Source organism: Strix aluco, chromosome 8, assembly GCF_031877795.1.
Source record: "Strix aluco isolate bStrAlu1 chromosome 8, bStrAlu1.hap1, whole genome shotgun sequence".
Classification (NCBI taxonomy): domain Eukaryota; kingdom Metazoa; phylum Chordata; class Aves; order Strigiformes; family Strigidae; genus Strix; species Strix aluco.
The window spans coordinates 31,885,718-31,901,791 of NC_133938.1; the positions used below are offsets into that span (position 1 = coordinate 31,885,718).

The 16,074-nt window shown below is 41.1% G+C and overlaps 1 protein-coding gene across 2 annotated transcripts in view; it reads left to right on the plus strand.

Annotated features, from left to right (window-relative positions):
- The window catches only part of COP1 (COP1 E3 ubiquitin ligase), a 129,745-nt gene that overhangs the window by 55,099 nt on the left and 58,572 nt on the right, over window positions 1-16,074 (plus strand). For both annotated transcript variants that reach the window (XM_074833032.1, XM_074833033.1), the window contains exons 12-14: window positions 34-177; window positions 8,500-8,608; window positions 10,367-10,448. In XM_074833032.1, the coding sequence (XP_074689133.1) occupies window positions 34-177; window positions 8,500-8,608; window positions 10,367-10,448 (335 nt within the window). The remainder of the gene's footprint in view (window positions 1-33; window positions 178-8,499; window positions 8,609-10,366; window positions 10,449-16,074) is intronic.

Consider the following 16,074-nt stretch of genomic DNA (forward strand, 5'->3'; position numbering starts at 1 on the left):
ACACAGTTCTCAACGTGTGCTTTTGTTCCTCAGTATCGAGTTCGACCGAGACTGTGACTACTTTGCCATCGCTGGGGTGACAAAGAAGATTAAAGTCTATGAGTATGGTACAGTCATTCAGGACGCGGTGGATATTCACTACCCTGAGAATGAAATGACCTGTAATTCCAAAATCAGGTAGGCGTTGACTTTGTATTTGAACTCAAAGGGCCTTTTCAATTTGCTTGTTTGTGTGCAGTAACTGTTTCGCTTTCCTTATCCATTGTGGGAATGGGAGGGGAAAGGAAAGCAGGAGCCATTGGAGACCTTGCTTTGAACTCTAGGTGGGATTGGGTGGCACAAGCACTTTTACTTGCATATGCTGGGCTCACCCAAGGTAAGAGCAGGCCCACATATCTGGAGGAGGAAGGGACATAGGGTAGCGAACTGCTTTTGTGTTCCTTGCAAGTGTTTCTGGATGCCTACTCAGTTAAAAGAGAGTAAAAGCAGAGTAGTGGATATGCTCCAGGTAAAGTCTTAGCTTGTCTCAAGGTAACTTCTGTGCCCACTTTATAATAATCACGAATTCCTTCATGTTCTCTTCATCTGCTAGTCCTCAGGAAATGTGCCCCATTTGCACCTTCTGCCTATGAATTTGTCTGCATAAAGTACTGTTCTGCTGGGCCTCGTAATATCAAGCTCTTGGGAAAAGACCTTGCTTGATTTTTGCTTCTGTGCTGCTATCATTACTGTCATCTTTTTAGATTACTTAAACCAAAGAAATATAGATCACCATGTCAGAACTTCAATTGAAAGAATCCAGCTAACTTAACTTACAAATCCTAATTCAAAAATTCTGTTAAAGCTCAAAAGTAAATAATACAGGCAATCAAACCAATTCAGAATTATAATACAAGTCACCAGCATCTCTGAACTCATTTGTTTTTATTTGGTACTCTACATTTTAAAAACAGTAAAGCACCCACAAATGTGTAAGTAATAAACTTATATAACAGTCTAGTTTTCACAAAAACAAAATGTTGTGCAACAAGATTAATAATGTTTGCAAACCTACTTTATAGCGTAAACCTCACATTTAGTTTTGTAGTTGACATGTTTCTTAAGATAGATCAGTCACTCCTGGATCACTTATGCTGATTATTCTCAGGAATTGTGTGACACTGTTTTATGAAGGAAAAGATGTGTCAATGCAACTGACACAGGGACTGACTTTCAAGATGAGTAAAAACAGTTTAAGAGGGATTTGTATTGATAAGCCATACTGATTATGGAGCTTGCGTTTTGGTGGACTTGTGAAATGTTCCGTATTTTTGCCTGAGTCATAGCAGAGTTCACACCGTTCAGCTTCATTATTCTGGAGGCAAGAGCAGAACAATAGGAGAACCATCTAGCAGTCGATTAATACCTTTTGCCTTAATTAAAAGGGGAAAAGCAATGTGTGTTTAGTATTTCTTGGTCTGTCTGAGACAACTTCCAGACTTGCTACTTCAAATTTGACAGGGATCTACCAGGACCATCCTGCCAGGCATTAGGAAGTTGTTTGTTCTTCCTTCTCTGGCAGCTGCCGGTGAGAAAAGCCCCATTAGTGCCTTCAGTGATGTTACTCTTGTCAGCTTTGTGCTCCAGACAAGATACCTCTTGCAATCAAGATTTCTTCTCTTTCTCAAATTTCATGCATATATACATTATACATATATATGATGATGCTAAATGCATTGTCCTCTGACACTCTGTGCCTCAGTGAAGGCAGACAGGGTCCTTTTCTTTCATTTTCCTTGCCCTAGTTTCTCTCATTCCTCCAAAGAAAAGCATTTTTTTTTTTTTCCCGTTGGCACCTCCATGTTATATCAACCTTCCTTCGGAATGTGGGTGCTTTTGGTTTTGACAAATAAAGTTAGGCTGTCAGTCGAATGCATCCTTGCTATATCCATTAGCTGTGCTGCCAGTCACTGGTGCTGGGGCTCACTGGCGCAGTGTTGAGCAGCATAATAACTTGCTATTCTGAAGTGGCGTAGCTTGAGGGAGAAGTTATATATGAAGGCTGTAATTTCATTACAGAATATTGCAGTATGCTGGAAATGTGCCTGTATTATAATAAAATCTAAACAAGTGGAGCCTTCTTTTTGTAAAAAGCCTTGGCTTAAAGCTGTTGATCTTAATGTGGGTGGAGGTGCAGCTTCTTCCAGAGGCTTACTCTACCTGCTAGTTGCCCTTTCTGATCTCGAAGACAGACATATTTCTGCTGTAGCACACAGGTGGTACCTCTCCTCCCAGCGTGGATGAGGGGGTCTGTGTGCAGATGGGATTTGATGATGTGTTTCTTCTGCTGAAGCTGGCGTGTGACACTGGCATGGCTTGTAACGTCCCTTCCGTCCTCACGCGGCACCAGAGCTGTCTGTCTGCAGGCGCTTTGGCTTTCCGAAGACACGTCATGGGAAGCTCACCCCAAATTGATCCTGGTTAACCTTGTTCAGAGTGGTGATGCTGGAACATAAAAATGATGCCGGAGCATAAATCGTTAGCGGTTACATTGGTGCCTCAGCTTTCGGAGGAGCGGCAGCTCTGACGGGCTTTTATAAAAGCAGACAGGTGACAGCATTTGCGAGGACTCGTGTCTGGCCAAGAGCAAGTCTGCTGGCCTGGAGCAGCTGCGGGAAGGGAAGCCCTTGCCTGGGACGGGGCTGGCACCAGCCCAGCCCTGCTCTGCCTTGTGCCAGCTGGGCGCCTGCTGAAAGGTTGAGCTTCATGCCAGCAGTAATTGATTGTAGGCTTTTCTGGAGCAGAGCCCTGGTACCAGCTGTATCTGAGTCTTTCTTCCTCTTTTCCAACCCCCTTTTTTTACACCCACCTGCTTCTTAAATACATTCTTTTTTCATCATCTGCTGAGCTTTCTCATCCCTATTTTTAAGAACAGGGAGGAAGTCGGTGTGTTGGGTTTCTGGTAAATGTGCATCGCGTCCCCCGGGAACAACAGTGGCATAAGCTTCCAGGAAAAACACAAGATGACACACAAATCCTCATAAAAATCCCATTTACAGATTCATAGCTTCAGTACAAGAAACAAATCCTGGCATTGTGTAGTAGCTATAAACAGCACCCTGTGAGCTAATTATGACTTGCTGTGTCCCTAGCTATGGCAGACAATAATCTGCGGCTCCCCCCTGCACAGGAAGAGATGGGAAAGGACAAGAAGAGGATGAACGGCTAGCAGCGAGCCACAGCTCTTCTCTGATGTATTCAAGAGGCAGATTTGTTGTTTTGCCATAGGTTGCAGGGTGAGAAAAATAAGGAGATCTAGCGTTCAGGTAAAAGAAATTGGCTTTAGGCCTCGTTAATCTACAATAGGTGATGTGCAAGTGTGGTTAGGTAAACACGCTTTTGAAATCCGTGTTTAGTATTCTGCATGCTCACCACGGTGTGTTTGCAGCATCTGTACTTCAGTGATAGATGTTACCACAAACCTCCAAAAATCAGCTGCATCTGTTTAGTCAACTGCAGTAAAAGCAAAGCATCAGTAGGCTTTTTTTTTTAGGGGGCTGATGGTATTTTATTGTTTTCATTTTTTGGTGTCAATAAATCAAATGCATGATTGCTCTATCTTAATAGTAGTTCATGGGCATATTGCTGTCAATTTTTGAAATGGCAGCCAGTTCTCACTATTAAGTTTAAATTAAGCACAAACTTGCCGTATGGTGTTTTTCATTGTAAAGTCTTTGCTATTTGGAGAGGTATGAGCTCTCTTTATGCTGAAAAACCTCAGAAGTGGTTCTGTTGGATGCCTCTATTTCCAGTGCAGAAAACATTTGACATCAAACAGGTTATAAGGAAATATACCTTCAACTGTCATTAATTCCAGTTTTCAGAGTAACTGCTTCATGATGAAGTTTTTCTTTGAAAGTGTTTGTCTCTTAACCCTGCCAGAGGTTTTCTTTGGATTGATTAGAAAAAAGCTTTTTTAAAAACATTCACAATGGTAATAATTCTGTATGTCTCTGAAGTATTTGGTTAGCTTTGTTATTCCCCTGAATGTTCCTTGCAGTAAAAGATCACTCCCTTTAAAAACATTTCAGTCCTAAAACTACTGGGCATGGGTTGACTCATGGTAATAGACTGGATCTGAAGCATTTGGCACTCGGAAGCAGGTCAGACCACAGCAGTTTGTGCCTTATTAAAGGCTTTAACTCCATTTAACTCACTGCCAGAGGGGCGGTTGACACCGGGTAACTTGATCCTGGATTTGAGACATTTCAGCCATAAAAATACTGGCTCATGAAAGAAACATCAGCGTGACTGACAGCCCTAACTGAGCTGGCCCACTTGTGTCTCTGGATAAAATGAAGGATGCGCAGAAATCTTCACGAGGGGGGGGGGGTGTGTGTGTCAGGATTTCTGTGTGTCCAGATCGGATGCTGAGGTTAAGGAGAGCGTCTCAGAGGTCAGTGATTAGCTTTCAACTAGAGTTTCTCCAGGCTAATCTCCTAGGAAAGAAAACTATCACAATTTATGGCAAGATAAACCTTTGGGGTGTTAACTATCACCTTGTTCCTGGATTAAAGAACAAAGTAAAACCTGAAAAAATACAGCTACTAGTATTTAAAATAAAAGTTGGCCTCACACAATTCCTTTTAATTCAGCGCTGAATTAGACATTATCTCAGCTTTAGGTAGCTATTTTTTTTGTATCATATCTCAAAGCTTCCACTGCTCAATTTCTCCCTGGATGTGGCTGCAGGCCATCTAAAGGTTGTCTACAAAAGGTTGTTTTTATGAACTTCTGGGGGCTCAATGCTTAACCTGTTTGAGGACTGTGTAAGCTCCATTTTTGGTCTGTCTCAACTTTGCCCTTTCCTTTCCCCTTCCCCAGCTTGCTCCCCCATGCGGTTTTGAGTCTGTAATTCAATTTGTTTACCCGTGATAACATCTCAAGGGAACCCAAAAAAGTAGATGTCTTTGAAGTTTCAACAAAATTGCCTGTGTTGGGCATGGAAGACAGATCAGTGCTTCCCTTGAGAGGAGCATGGCAGTAACTTCTCAGCCCTTTGTAAGTCCCAGGAAAGCCACATGGAAGAGAAATACTGTAGTGTCCCAGTTCCAGGACAGCCTTCTTTCAGCCCTATATCACAGAATCACCTATATCATCATAGATGCCAGAGAATATACAATCAAAGGACAGTCAGCCCTTGCTAAAAAGCATCCTTTACCTGGAGAGGGAGCTCCCCTCCACCTGATGCAACCCTGAATTGTGCTCTACAAAGGTTACTTTTGAGAATTTAAGTTATAAAGAAGCTCAGGTATTGCAGCATCAAGGAGAAAGCTCTGGTTTCAGACTTTGTAAAGAGAGCTGGGTGGTGATAAGGGGAGAATTAAGGCAGAGAGCTGGAACAGGGTTGGTTTTGTATTATTATGATCCTTTAATCATTTTCCTTAAAAATGAAAGATTTATGGTGTGTTCGACTTAAAAGGTGTTAATTGAACCACTTAGTGGCTGCAAATCCCTAAACATTTTTTCACCTGTCAGTTCCTGTTTTCCCCTCTCAGTCTATCTACAAATGCTTTCCCAGTGTTAACCCCTTGTTAACACCATCAGACTTCAGTGGGACTTCAGAATGCTTAGCTTGGTCTTTGCTGTGCCAGACCTAATGCACGTGCTTCCAGGCACAGAAACCCTTCATTTTTCTCCATCTATATTGATTGATCCGATAAAATATTACTTCTCCCTACAAATCTGACACTTATATCCTTAGATCTATCACATCTCAAACAGAACTGTTAAACTCTGTCCTTTATATTTTTCTACCTACTCAGTAATTCCTAATTTTCATTGTTATGGGTGATTTCTTTTTTTACAAGATACAGTTACATGATTATCCTCTATATAGTTCAGCTTGCAATACCTAGTGCTCTTCTGCTGGTCAGATGTGGATCTCATGCTCCCCTAGCATAAAGCATCCATCCTCTAACTAGGTGGCACCAGCATGTCTGCCTTTCTGTAGGACCCTCCACCTGCTGATGCTGCCTGACATACTGTCAAAGCTGTCCAGATCAAAGACTGCCTTCTCCAAGATTTGGCCCTGGGCTGTGTTCTTTCTGCTTTTGTGTGATGGCTAAATTTATAGATTTTTTTTTTTTTCTTCCCTAAACTCCTTGAACCCCTGACTTGAGAGGAGATAAGATGGCAGAGGGAACAGGTCTGAACCAGTAAATGTCTAGTGCAGTGTCTGTCCCCCTGCCATTAGTTGGAGACTGCTCCCAGCCCAGAGCCTCAGTGTTGTAGCTCTAGGGCTCTGAACTGCTTTTGTTTCCATCAGTGACTGCTCTGCCTGGAAACAAGACTCCAGATGTCAGACATGGTTATCTCTGGACTGCTGCAACCTTCACCTCACAGTCGTGGTGGGCAGTGCCTGCCAGCTTCATTTGGTCCTCAGGGAGCCACTTAAGCCTCTCTGAATGAGGCTTCTAGTAAATCATAGACTGTCAAGACCTGCTTTTCTATGTGGGTGCCTAATGGTAGCAGAGCCAGTGTAATGATAGCTCCTTGATGATACATTTGTGGACAGTCCTTGTACCTACAGGGGCTGAGGACACTTAACACTTTTTAATTAATGACATATCGTGGAAGGGGTGAAACCAAGGAAAGCATTGCCTGAGCTGTATCACCTCAAGCATCCTCCTAGCAGCTGGTGGTTAAAGATGATGACTTATATAGGGTAAATAAAACTCTTTTAAGTTTCTGAATGCAAAGTTTCAAAACCAAGAGATGCTGTTATAAGAAGGAAATGTGCAAGTGTGTGAACAGACTATAGGTAGAGGTGCTCACAGGGAGAAGTTTGACATGTTAAAAGCAGTATCATCAAATTTCCCTCTGTACTGACCATTCTAAAGAAAGCTCCCAGTGATGCGCTGGGGAAGGTGTGTCCTGAAAGTTTTCTCCAAGCATCATGCAGTGGTGCAAGAGGCTTGCAGAAAGCTGCTGCTGTTGGATGACTGTCTTGTTTCTGTAAATTAGATTACCTTGTACAAACAGAAGTCAGAGCTGGAAGTCTTAGATCACTCAGTGAAGTTTCCTGCTGATGCAAGTACTAACAGCGTGTTATTCTTTCTTGTATTTCTTCAAATTTGTCTTAAACAGTTGAGTTTCTTGCCTCTGCTCCAGAACCTCAGATAAGCTTGTTGATTCCATGCAGCTAAATAGTGGTGAGCTATGATTAGTGGTTGGTATGCATAGTCCCTCTGTAGTTATAAACCTCACGCCCCAGTAAGTTACGTTTGACCATAGTCAAGAGTTGCTGTTATTTAACTAACTGAAAAATAAGTGTTTATATTTAACTACCTTAAAAAAGAAAAAGTATTTTTCCCTTCTGTGTGTAAATTCCTAAGGAAAACAGGATATATAGTGGAACTAAGAATTTGCCAAGGTATAATACTTCTAAGTCAGTATTCATGTACCTACATCATATTTCAATGTGCAGCTGCACTGATCAAAGCAGTACTAAAAAGTTACAGAATCATGGACTTCTAGTTTATATTGTTGGTTAAAACTTGGCCCCAAGGCAACCATAATCTAGTTACTGTGTCAGAGCTGTTTGACCTGCACGAATTGGATCTGTCAGTTTAGCTTCTGCTACATGCATCATAGCTGATACCAACTGGCATGCTTTTCTGCCAGATGGTTCAAAAATTGGTGAACAAGTATTACAGATTTTCTTACCTCTGTCACGTTTTTCAGGAGTCAGAGTGCCAGAACGCTTCGGGAGTCATAGAGCCAGAATGCTACGGATCTGACTTGGCAGTGTCGCTGCTTTTGTTTTGTCTGCTGATGGTTGGAGTTAGTCAGTGGAATTGTCATTTAGTTTTGCATGGCCACTTAAATCAGTGTAAAATATAAACCTGTGCAATATATTTTGCATTTTTGGATCAGAAATGTCTCTTAAACTGCTCATAGCAAAGTGCTGTTTCATTCTAGATAGGAAGGGGGGGTCTTTCTGAATTTACAGAAAGCTGGAAGTAGTTTCTCAGAAGTCAAACTCTCATTTGCATGAAGGTACATGTATAGAACATTACATATGTGCTGGAGGAGGGCTTGACTTACCATCTATATAGCTATATGTTTTACATATATAGCTTCTGTTAGGTAAGTAGTTATCTTTATGGTAATAATAGTAGTAGTAGCTATTGGCAAGAGGCTAAGAATTCAAACCCTGAGCTCTCTGTGAGAATTTGTGTGGAATTCAGATAGCAAAACAATCACAGTGTTAGAGAGGAATACATTTAAAAAAAAAAAAATAATCCCAAACCTTAACACTTCATATTGAGGGGGGCAATGTCACTTAAGCCAATAAAGCTTTTGGTTTGTGGAGGAAGGCTTGTTATATTTCTGATGGGTCTTGGTTTTGTCCTTTCCTGAGAAAGACACTAATTCCCTGACATACTGCAAGAGTGATTTTTGTGTTGTAAGGTATGATTTAATGTAAGACTGACCATGGCTCTTTTTCTTTTTAAGCTGTATCAGCTGGAGTAGTTACCACAAGAACCTGCTAGCCAGCAGTGATTATGAAGGCACCGTCATCCTTTGGGATGGATTCACAGGACAAAGATCCAAGGTCTACCAGGTAACATATGATGAGTGAGCAACACCTTCCCACACCATGGACCATGTCAGGGGAGCAGTATTCAGTCTGAGGTTCTGCTTCTAGTCCAGCAATAGGCTTTTCCATTCCACAGGGTGAAATGGATGCTCCTCCTGTTTGGTAAATGTGTCTCATGCGCACAGCTTTATTGAGCTGCAAGTCCTCTGAGGGAAGTAGCTATATCTTCTTGTCACAGTCATGAGGCAGTTCATGTTTTCTTGCTGCTGCTTTCAGGCAGGGAATCTGCACAGGGAGAAACGAGTTTCTGGAAGTTGTTTGTCTCGCCTTCAGAAACCTCTGTCTCTCCATACCTCTTCCACTTCAGTCTTTGTCAAAAGCCTTTTGTAAAATCCTGCAGTGACTGCTGCTGTAGGTGCTCGTAAAGAAGAAGAGCAAATTGCAGACTGAAGTGGTGAGGCTGAGAGCAGTAGGCAGAACCCTTCCTGATGCAGTCCTGTGCTCAGCAGAGCAGCATACACATGCTCAACAGCAAGGCCTGTTTCAGAAGTTTCTGGCATTTTGTCTTTTCATGCAATTTGAACACTGTGTTTCTATATAACGGATTCTGAGGGGATTGTGATCAGAGCAAGGAGGTTAGAATAGCGGTGATTCTGTTTGGGGAGAGGCTGGAAGTGCTGCAGGCTGTTGTGTAGGTGGCATAGTGCACTGAAACTGTCAGTGATAATGAGCTGCAGACTGGCCTTCAGTTCCCTCTTCCTGACAGTTCAACATAAGTTTTAATTCCTATTTAAACCTTTGTTTACTTTTTCATCATGGTTTGTCCGTTTTATAACGCTTGTTTTCACTAATGCTTTGCATATCTCAATTAAAAAGAAGTTATACTGGACAAAATAAATCTTGTCTGTTTTCCTCTCAAATATATTTTGCATTTCTTTGAGGCTGAATAATGAACCTAGAGAGGACCAGCTGTGGCTTATGTTAAAACAAACTCATTTTGCTTCCTATCAGATTACCTGAATTTTTTATTTGGATTTGCATAGAGGCATGCATACTGACATCTGCTCTGCATGTATTAGAAATCCTTTAGTGACTTTGTCCTGGCGAGCTTTTCATGTCATCGTCTTGCAAGCCCGTGTGAAGGCTTTAAACTTCAGGGCTTGACTGAATTTCAAGTTTCATTCAATGCAGTGTTTTGCTTCCATGTGGCATGTGCCAGCATAGCAAATACAGCTCTTCTGTGTTTTGGGGAAGAGTGTGCAGTTTTGTAAGAATATTTGTTTGAGTGGTAAAACATAGGATTAGACACCAGAAGTTTTGTTAAATAACTCAACAGGAAGGTGAGGATTTCCTGGACTTTGAGAGGAGGTGTTTGAAATGTCTTTGAATGGGCATCTTGTAGGTATTGGGAGGTACAACTGTGATCTACTAGAATAAAAAGCAGTAGAACCACAGCCAGTCAAACTGTGCTGCAAAAACAGGCTTTAATGTATATTTCTTGAAATCATTATTTTTTTTCCTTCAAGTAAAAAAAAAAAAAAAGACTTTTCGTTTTTAAAATTGCCATTGTATTGTTTTCTGCTTTCATGGCACATCTAGCATTCTACAAACATTGGTCTGATTGGCAGAAAAGATGTTTTTTGAGAAGCTGTTAAACGCAGTAAGCTTCTCTGTCCAGGACTCTGCTGACAATTCATAACACATAGCATGTTTTTTTTCTTTTACTATTTTATCAGATTACAGCTCATTACCTCACATTGTTTTTCTTGTTTCTCTAAACAGGAGCATGAGAAAAGGTGCTGGAGTGTTGACTTTAACTTGATGGACCCAAAGCTATTGGCTTCAGGCTCTGATGATGCCAAAGGTATTACTCTTTCTCAGTCTCTCTGCAGAAGGTTTATACTTTGTGTATTCCCTTTGAGGGACCAAAATATTATATTTCAAGTAGCTGATTCCTCAGCTACCTTCAATATTGTAGTTGACGTGATAATGTGTAAAGATATTACTGAACTGTTCAGATCTTAGAAAAGGAGAAGCTTTGTCTGGATTAAGATTTCTTGGTGTGATGTTCACATTTTTCAGGTAATATGCTCTCTAGCTGGTGTTTTCCAGGACACTAAACAAAGCAAAACGTGTTTCAACATTAGTTAAGCTTGTTGAGTTAAAGCCTTGGGGCCTTTCAAAAGAACAGCATGTATTTATATTTAAAAAATAAGGTTGTTGGGGAAAAAAGCAGAAGTTAAAAATGCCTGCTGCAGTTTTACCTGTAGCTCTGAATGTTAAAGACTCTGTACACTGAGAAGCTTCCCACTTTCGCGATGTGCAGCGCGTTCCTCTGAGCTTAACGGAGTCAGATGGTGGACTGAATGGGAGCGTTGGGAGCAGCTCTCAGCTTTCCACACTCTGGGGTCCATTCGACAAAGGGCTTCTGGAGAACCTTTTCCCAACATACTGATAGAAGATTGCTTCTAAGAAGAAATAGGAAACTTCTAAAGAAAAGGATAGCACTGAGCATTATGTAGTATTCTTCATCTTTAATGAACAAGATTTTTATCTGTAATATATTTACAATACCAAATTAGAGTTATTAATCAGCAAGAGTTCTAGAGTTGCTTTCATAGTCAGTGGGGATCAACTCTCCCAGATGGACTGATACAGCTCTGGACAGAGCTCTTTGTGATTTGCTTTGAAAAGATAAATTAATATTTCATAAACATTAAACCTTGCAAACTCTAAAATGCCTTTAAATTCTGTTTCAAAAGAAAGCTGTATTAGTGTTCATCTATTGCATTTGGCAGTCTTAATGTGGCTGGTAATTCCATGTACAAAATGCAGCTTTAATTATTATTTTATGTTTAAGGTGGGTTTTCAGTGTTTTTCATATGTTCCCGCCCCCCCTTTTGGAGGAAGTCAAGAGTGTTTTTTGTGTGCTTAAATGCAGCAGGAGTGAACATTCACCTTGTAAATTATGAATCTCTTCATCACGTTGCTTCCCACTCATGCCACGCATTTGAAAAAGCTTATCTGCCAGCTAGACATGCATTTATTAGCATGTTAACAAGTTGTCCAGTTTTGCAAAGCCAGCTGCAAGCAGAGCTCCTTTCTCTAGTTTAACAGTTCACTTGTTCAGTAACAGTCTCTAAAAGTGTAGTGTTTACTTACAAATTATTGTAATAAAGTCTGCAGATTTACATAACTTGCATTTCAATTCACAAAGGTCATTTGAAGGTGTATTGGGGTTTAGGTGAATAAAACTGGGCTGGACATTTTATCCTTTACTTCTACCACGATTTGCCTGTGATATGCATGTGTAACAAGCCCATTAGAGCCAAATGGAGTCCTGTGTGGAAGTGTTTGAAATAAGCACAGATTTTATAAGTCTTTAAGGTACAGAGCAATAGTAGCAAACGTCCAACATTATAGGGTCCACCTTCCATTGCAGTGATCACATTGAAAGGGTTAAAAGTGAGGAAAAAGTAACACCTATGACAAGTGTCTCAACTCAAACCTGCCTAACTTACATTGTTGTCCTTCTGCTTATGTTCATGAGCGTTTGGCTGAGTTCTGGCCAGCTTTGGGTACGTAGTAATACATGTTTGACCACGTACAACATCTGGTGGGAAAGCTGAGACCTACGTACCCTTCCTGTCCTCTTTTACTTCTCTACTTGTGTGAGGCCACACTGGGCTTTCTAACAAGAAATCTCCATGCTGATAGATATTGGTGTGACCAGAGCAATTGGAGTTAATCTCACTGCGCTTCCCCGGAAAGCACGAGTACAACATTTTCCTCTCAAGTCAACAGGACAAGCCAGCAAAAAAGTGACAGCTTTACCAGTTCTTCCCGCTTGCCTGCGTACCTGCCTGTCTCACCTCAGTCTTTTCAAGTTGGAAGCTAATTTTTAAAGCACTTGGTATGCTTTGTAGACATGTACTGGGGAAGGAGCTTTTAGATGAAAAATCCTGTCATCAGTGCTTCACAGCTGTCTCTGGCAGGGCTCAGGCACAGCAAAGGGGGTGCTAACGAATGGAGTGCTATTAGGGATAAAATGATTCTGATACAATTAGAAACAGCATCTTTGGGCCTCAGGTCCTGTGTTGTCCTTGTTGTTAGATGAGGATAATCCAGGATGCTTATTTGTGGAAGATCTTCCTACTTTAATAGGAGATGATGAGAGCATAACAGCATTATTGTATTTGAAGTAACTACTGTGTGTATGAAAACCTCACTTTTATCTACAGTTGCCATGCCCTTCCCTTTTAAAGGGGCAAAGGTAGTTGTGAGTGTCTATAGGGACCCAAAGATGTATTCCTAGCTAGACAGCAGTGAGCAAAATTAGTGTTTACTTGTGCTACAAGCAGCTTGGGGAAACGACACAGTCTTAATTTCAGTTCTTTTATGCACATAACAATGGCAGGAGCTATGATTCTCATGTAAATAAGAAAGGATGAATTTCTGCTATCTGAGCAGAAAAGATTATTTAATTTTTGTGAAGGCAGAATGATGCTATTAAAGTGCCAGGATAGGACTGGAGCTACTGCACTTTGCTAATGATGTACAGCTGCTTCTCAACCCAACATCCCTGTCTGTTCTGGATTGGGAGTGTAGTTTAATGGCTGTGGTAAAGTTGGCAGATGAGATAAAGCAAAATATTTTGTGATGCCATGTGGGTAGAATTTAAGTCTCCACTGTGGCAGAGACCTGTTCTGGAGTGATGAAGCATTTGTTCTCTGCTCTGGGATTGTTTTTGGAGCTCAAAGTGATACAAGCAGTACTGACAAATTCAACTGAAGAAAGAGTCCTGTTTTTTCTGTAAGCTGTAGTGCCTTCACTATTTCCTGGCTCAAAATGGAGAGGTGGAGTAGAACAGGAGCACCTGAGGGCTCTGAGCCTTAGTGAGAAGTTACTTTTCATTGTCTCATGGCAAGGAGGAATGCAAGCATCTGTTTCATTACATATAAGGAAAGTAATTTCCGTGCTGCCTTGGTAAGTTGGACCATGAGTGCTAATCCTACAGCCATTTTTTGTAGTATCCCTGATTTCAGTGGAGTAAAGCAGATTTGTAGGGTTGTCTTCATAAAAAAGAAGCGTGGCCTTTTAGAGGGGAAACTAACCTGAGAACTGCAGATCAGAGTTTGCTTCCTGGCTTTGTTGAGGACTTCCAGAGGATTGTTTGGGGTTTTATTTTCAGTGATACTTAGCTCCTTTGGCTTCTGCTGACTTTAAGTGGAGGTATAGGTGTTTATTGCTCTTAAAATATCAGGTTGAACTTTCAGATTACTCCTTTTCCTGGCTAAAAGAAGTTCAATAATTTCCTGGAGATTTGTGGGGTTGTTGGATTCAGTTGGGAATACCTTGAAAGGTCAAGAAGACGTTGGTAGTTAAAATACCAACCAAAATATCTGTCTGGCTGTGTTTTATGCAAGGAGGAATACCCTGTGGTTATGCCTGCTAAGTCAACATCATCCTCCCGACCAAGGCAAGGCAGTGGAACAAAAATCTTGGCTAGCAGGACAACTCAACAGCTTCCTTCTTTCCTAGGGGTTCCTCAAATCTGTGCAAACAAGTTTTCTGGTACCAGTATCCTGTTCCTGGTTTACAGCTTTTTTGGAGTATCAGCAGCCTCTCCATCACACGACTAGATAAGGGTTTCAAGAATGGCAGGCTGGATGAAATATCCTTACTATCAGTGTACCAGCTGTGTACATTGAACCTTCAGCTACTGCAGTAGAGGCTTCTGCCTATTTTAATCAGTGTTTAGACACAGAACTGATGTATAGAAAATTAATTTATACATTTACATATTTGGTGTAAAGTTCCAATCAAACAAAAAGTATCTTGAAAAGACCTAAACGTTTTAAACCAAAAAAGCTGTTCTGGAGGTATCTTCTTAGTTGTTTGGTGAGGGGTAGACACTTGGCCACATCGAGGTATCTGTCTCAGCAGCTGCAAAATTAGGAAACATATGCTTTGAGAACATATGTTTTAGAAATAGTCAATCTCAGATGTTGCTTGTCTCATCAACACAATTCTAGGTGTTATCAAGACATCTGTACATCATATAATTACTGCCTCGACCTCAGAAAAATTGCTGAAAGCTACAGCAAATAAACTCTACCCTCATGAATTATGCTTTATTAACCTGTCAGTTCTTTTTAAAAAAATAATGGGCAGTTCCAGGTAAAACTTGACATGTTTCATTACATGTAGTTATATGTCACATATATCCTTTTTTTTATGGCACTGACTAAGATATAATTGGAGCCCAGCGTATCCCACAGCAGTTAGATCACAGAAACTGCAGACTCTAATCTGTCTGTCAGTTGTAACGAATATTATGATGGCTTTCAACACACAGGTTGACTCATCACCAGATTAAATGGCTCATTTTATGACCTGAAAACTTGAATGAAAAAAGGAGCCAAGTTGAAACTGAGCCCCCAATTAGCTTTTGCTACAAAACTGAGACCAGATGGCCATTTGTTTATTAGAGGTGGTGTCAAGGAGAGACTTGGCTGCTTTGGATGCAACTTTAAATTGATACCTGATTGGAAGGCTTCAAGACAAGCCTGTGTGGTTTTAGTAGTAGATTTGGGCAGAACACTGCTCTGAACTGTGAGATCATGTAACCTCCCCGCATGCCTCAAGTTGAAGCAGTGTTGTCTGCCAACAGTGTCCTCTTGTAATCATGGTATCTGCTTCCTATACCATCTCATCCATAAACCTGATGTCCTCTACTGCCACTGCAACTTAGACTATACATCTCCTGGTGTCTGTTCATTAAAGCAAAATGCTAATGTTTTATTGTTTTGCAAAATTGTCTTTCCTGGCTCTGTTTCCCTCCCTGTCCTCAAGTGCAGAACACGATGGAGGGCGTATATCATCCCTTCTCGCGTGGGAGAAGAGAGCATCTTAAGCCATGTTTGCAAAGCTGTTGGTTTCATTTAGAAATGTAGCTAGATATTTAGGATTGATATTATAGCTCTGGTAAATGAGAATGGATTTATTTCTGAAAACCAACAGGGTGGGTGCTGTTTTCATTGAATTTTATGTAATGCTTATATGCAAATACAGTATGCATCAGTGTTTGTATTTCTGGTGTAGTGTGTGCTGCTTTATAATGGTTCCAGGCAGCTGTCAGATACCCACAGAGTGCTGCATCTAAAACAATTCCTCGGTGTGCTCTGAGCAGTCATGTATTTCCTTCATCTCTGAAGCAGTTCTCCTAGGTATGGTCAGAAATAGCACAATCTTGTTGCTTTTCATTGCTTGCCATACTATTAAAAAGTAGGTGCACTAGAATGAACCTACCAGTGTTCCTCCTTTTCCTTGACCATCTAAAACATCCTTGGGTAATCCATGTGGAAACCTTGTTTCTCCTTCAAAGCTCCTGGGAAAGAGTGACCCAGAGATGATACAGAGGACCCCTCAGAGGGTTCAGGGACACACCATAAGACAGCTTACCTCATGTATTGACCACAGTGGGTAAC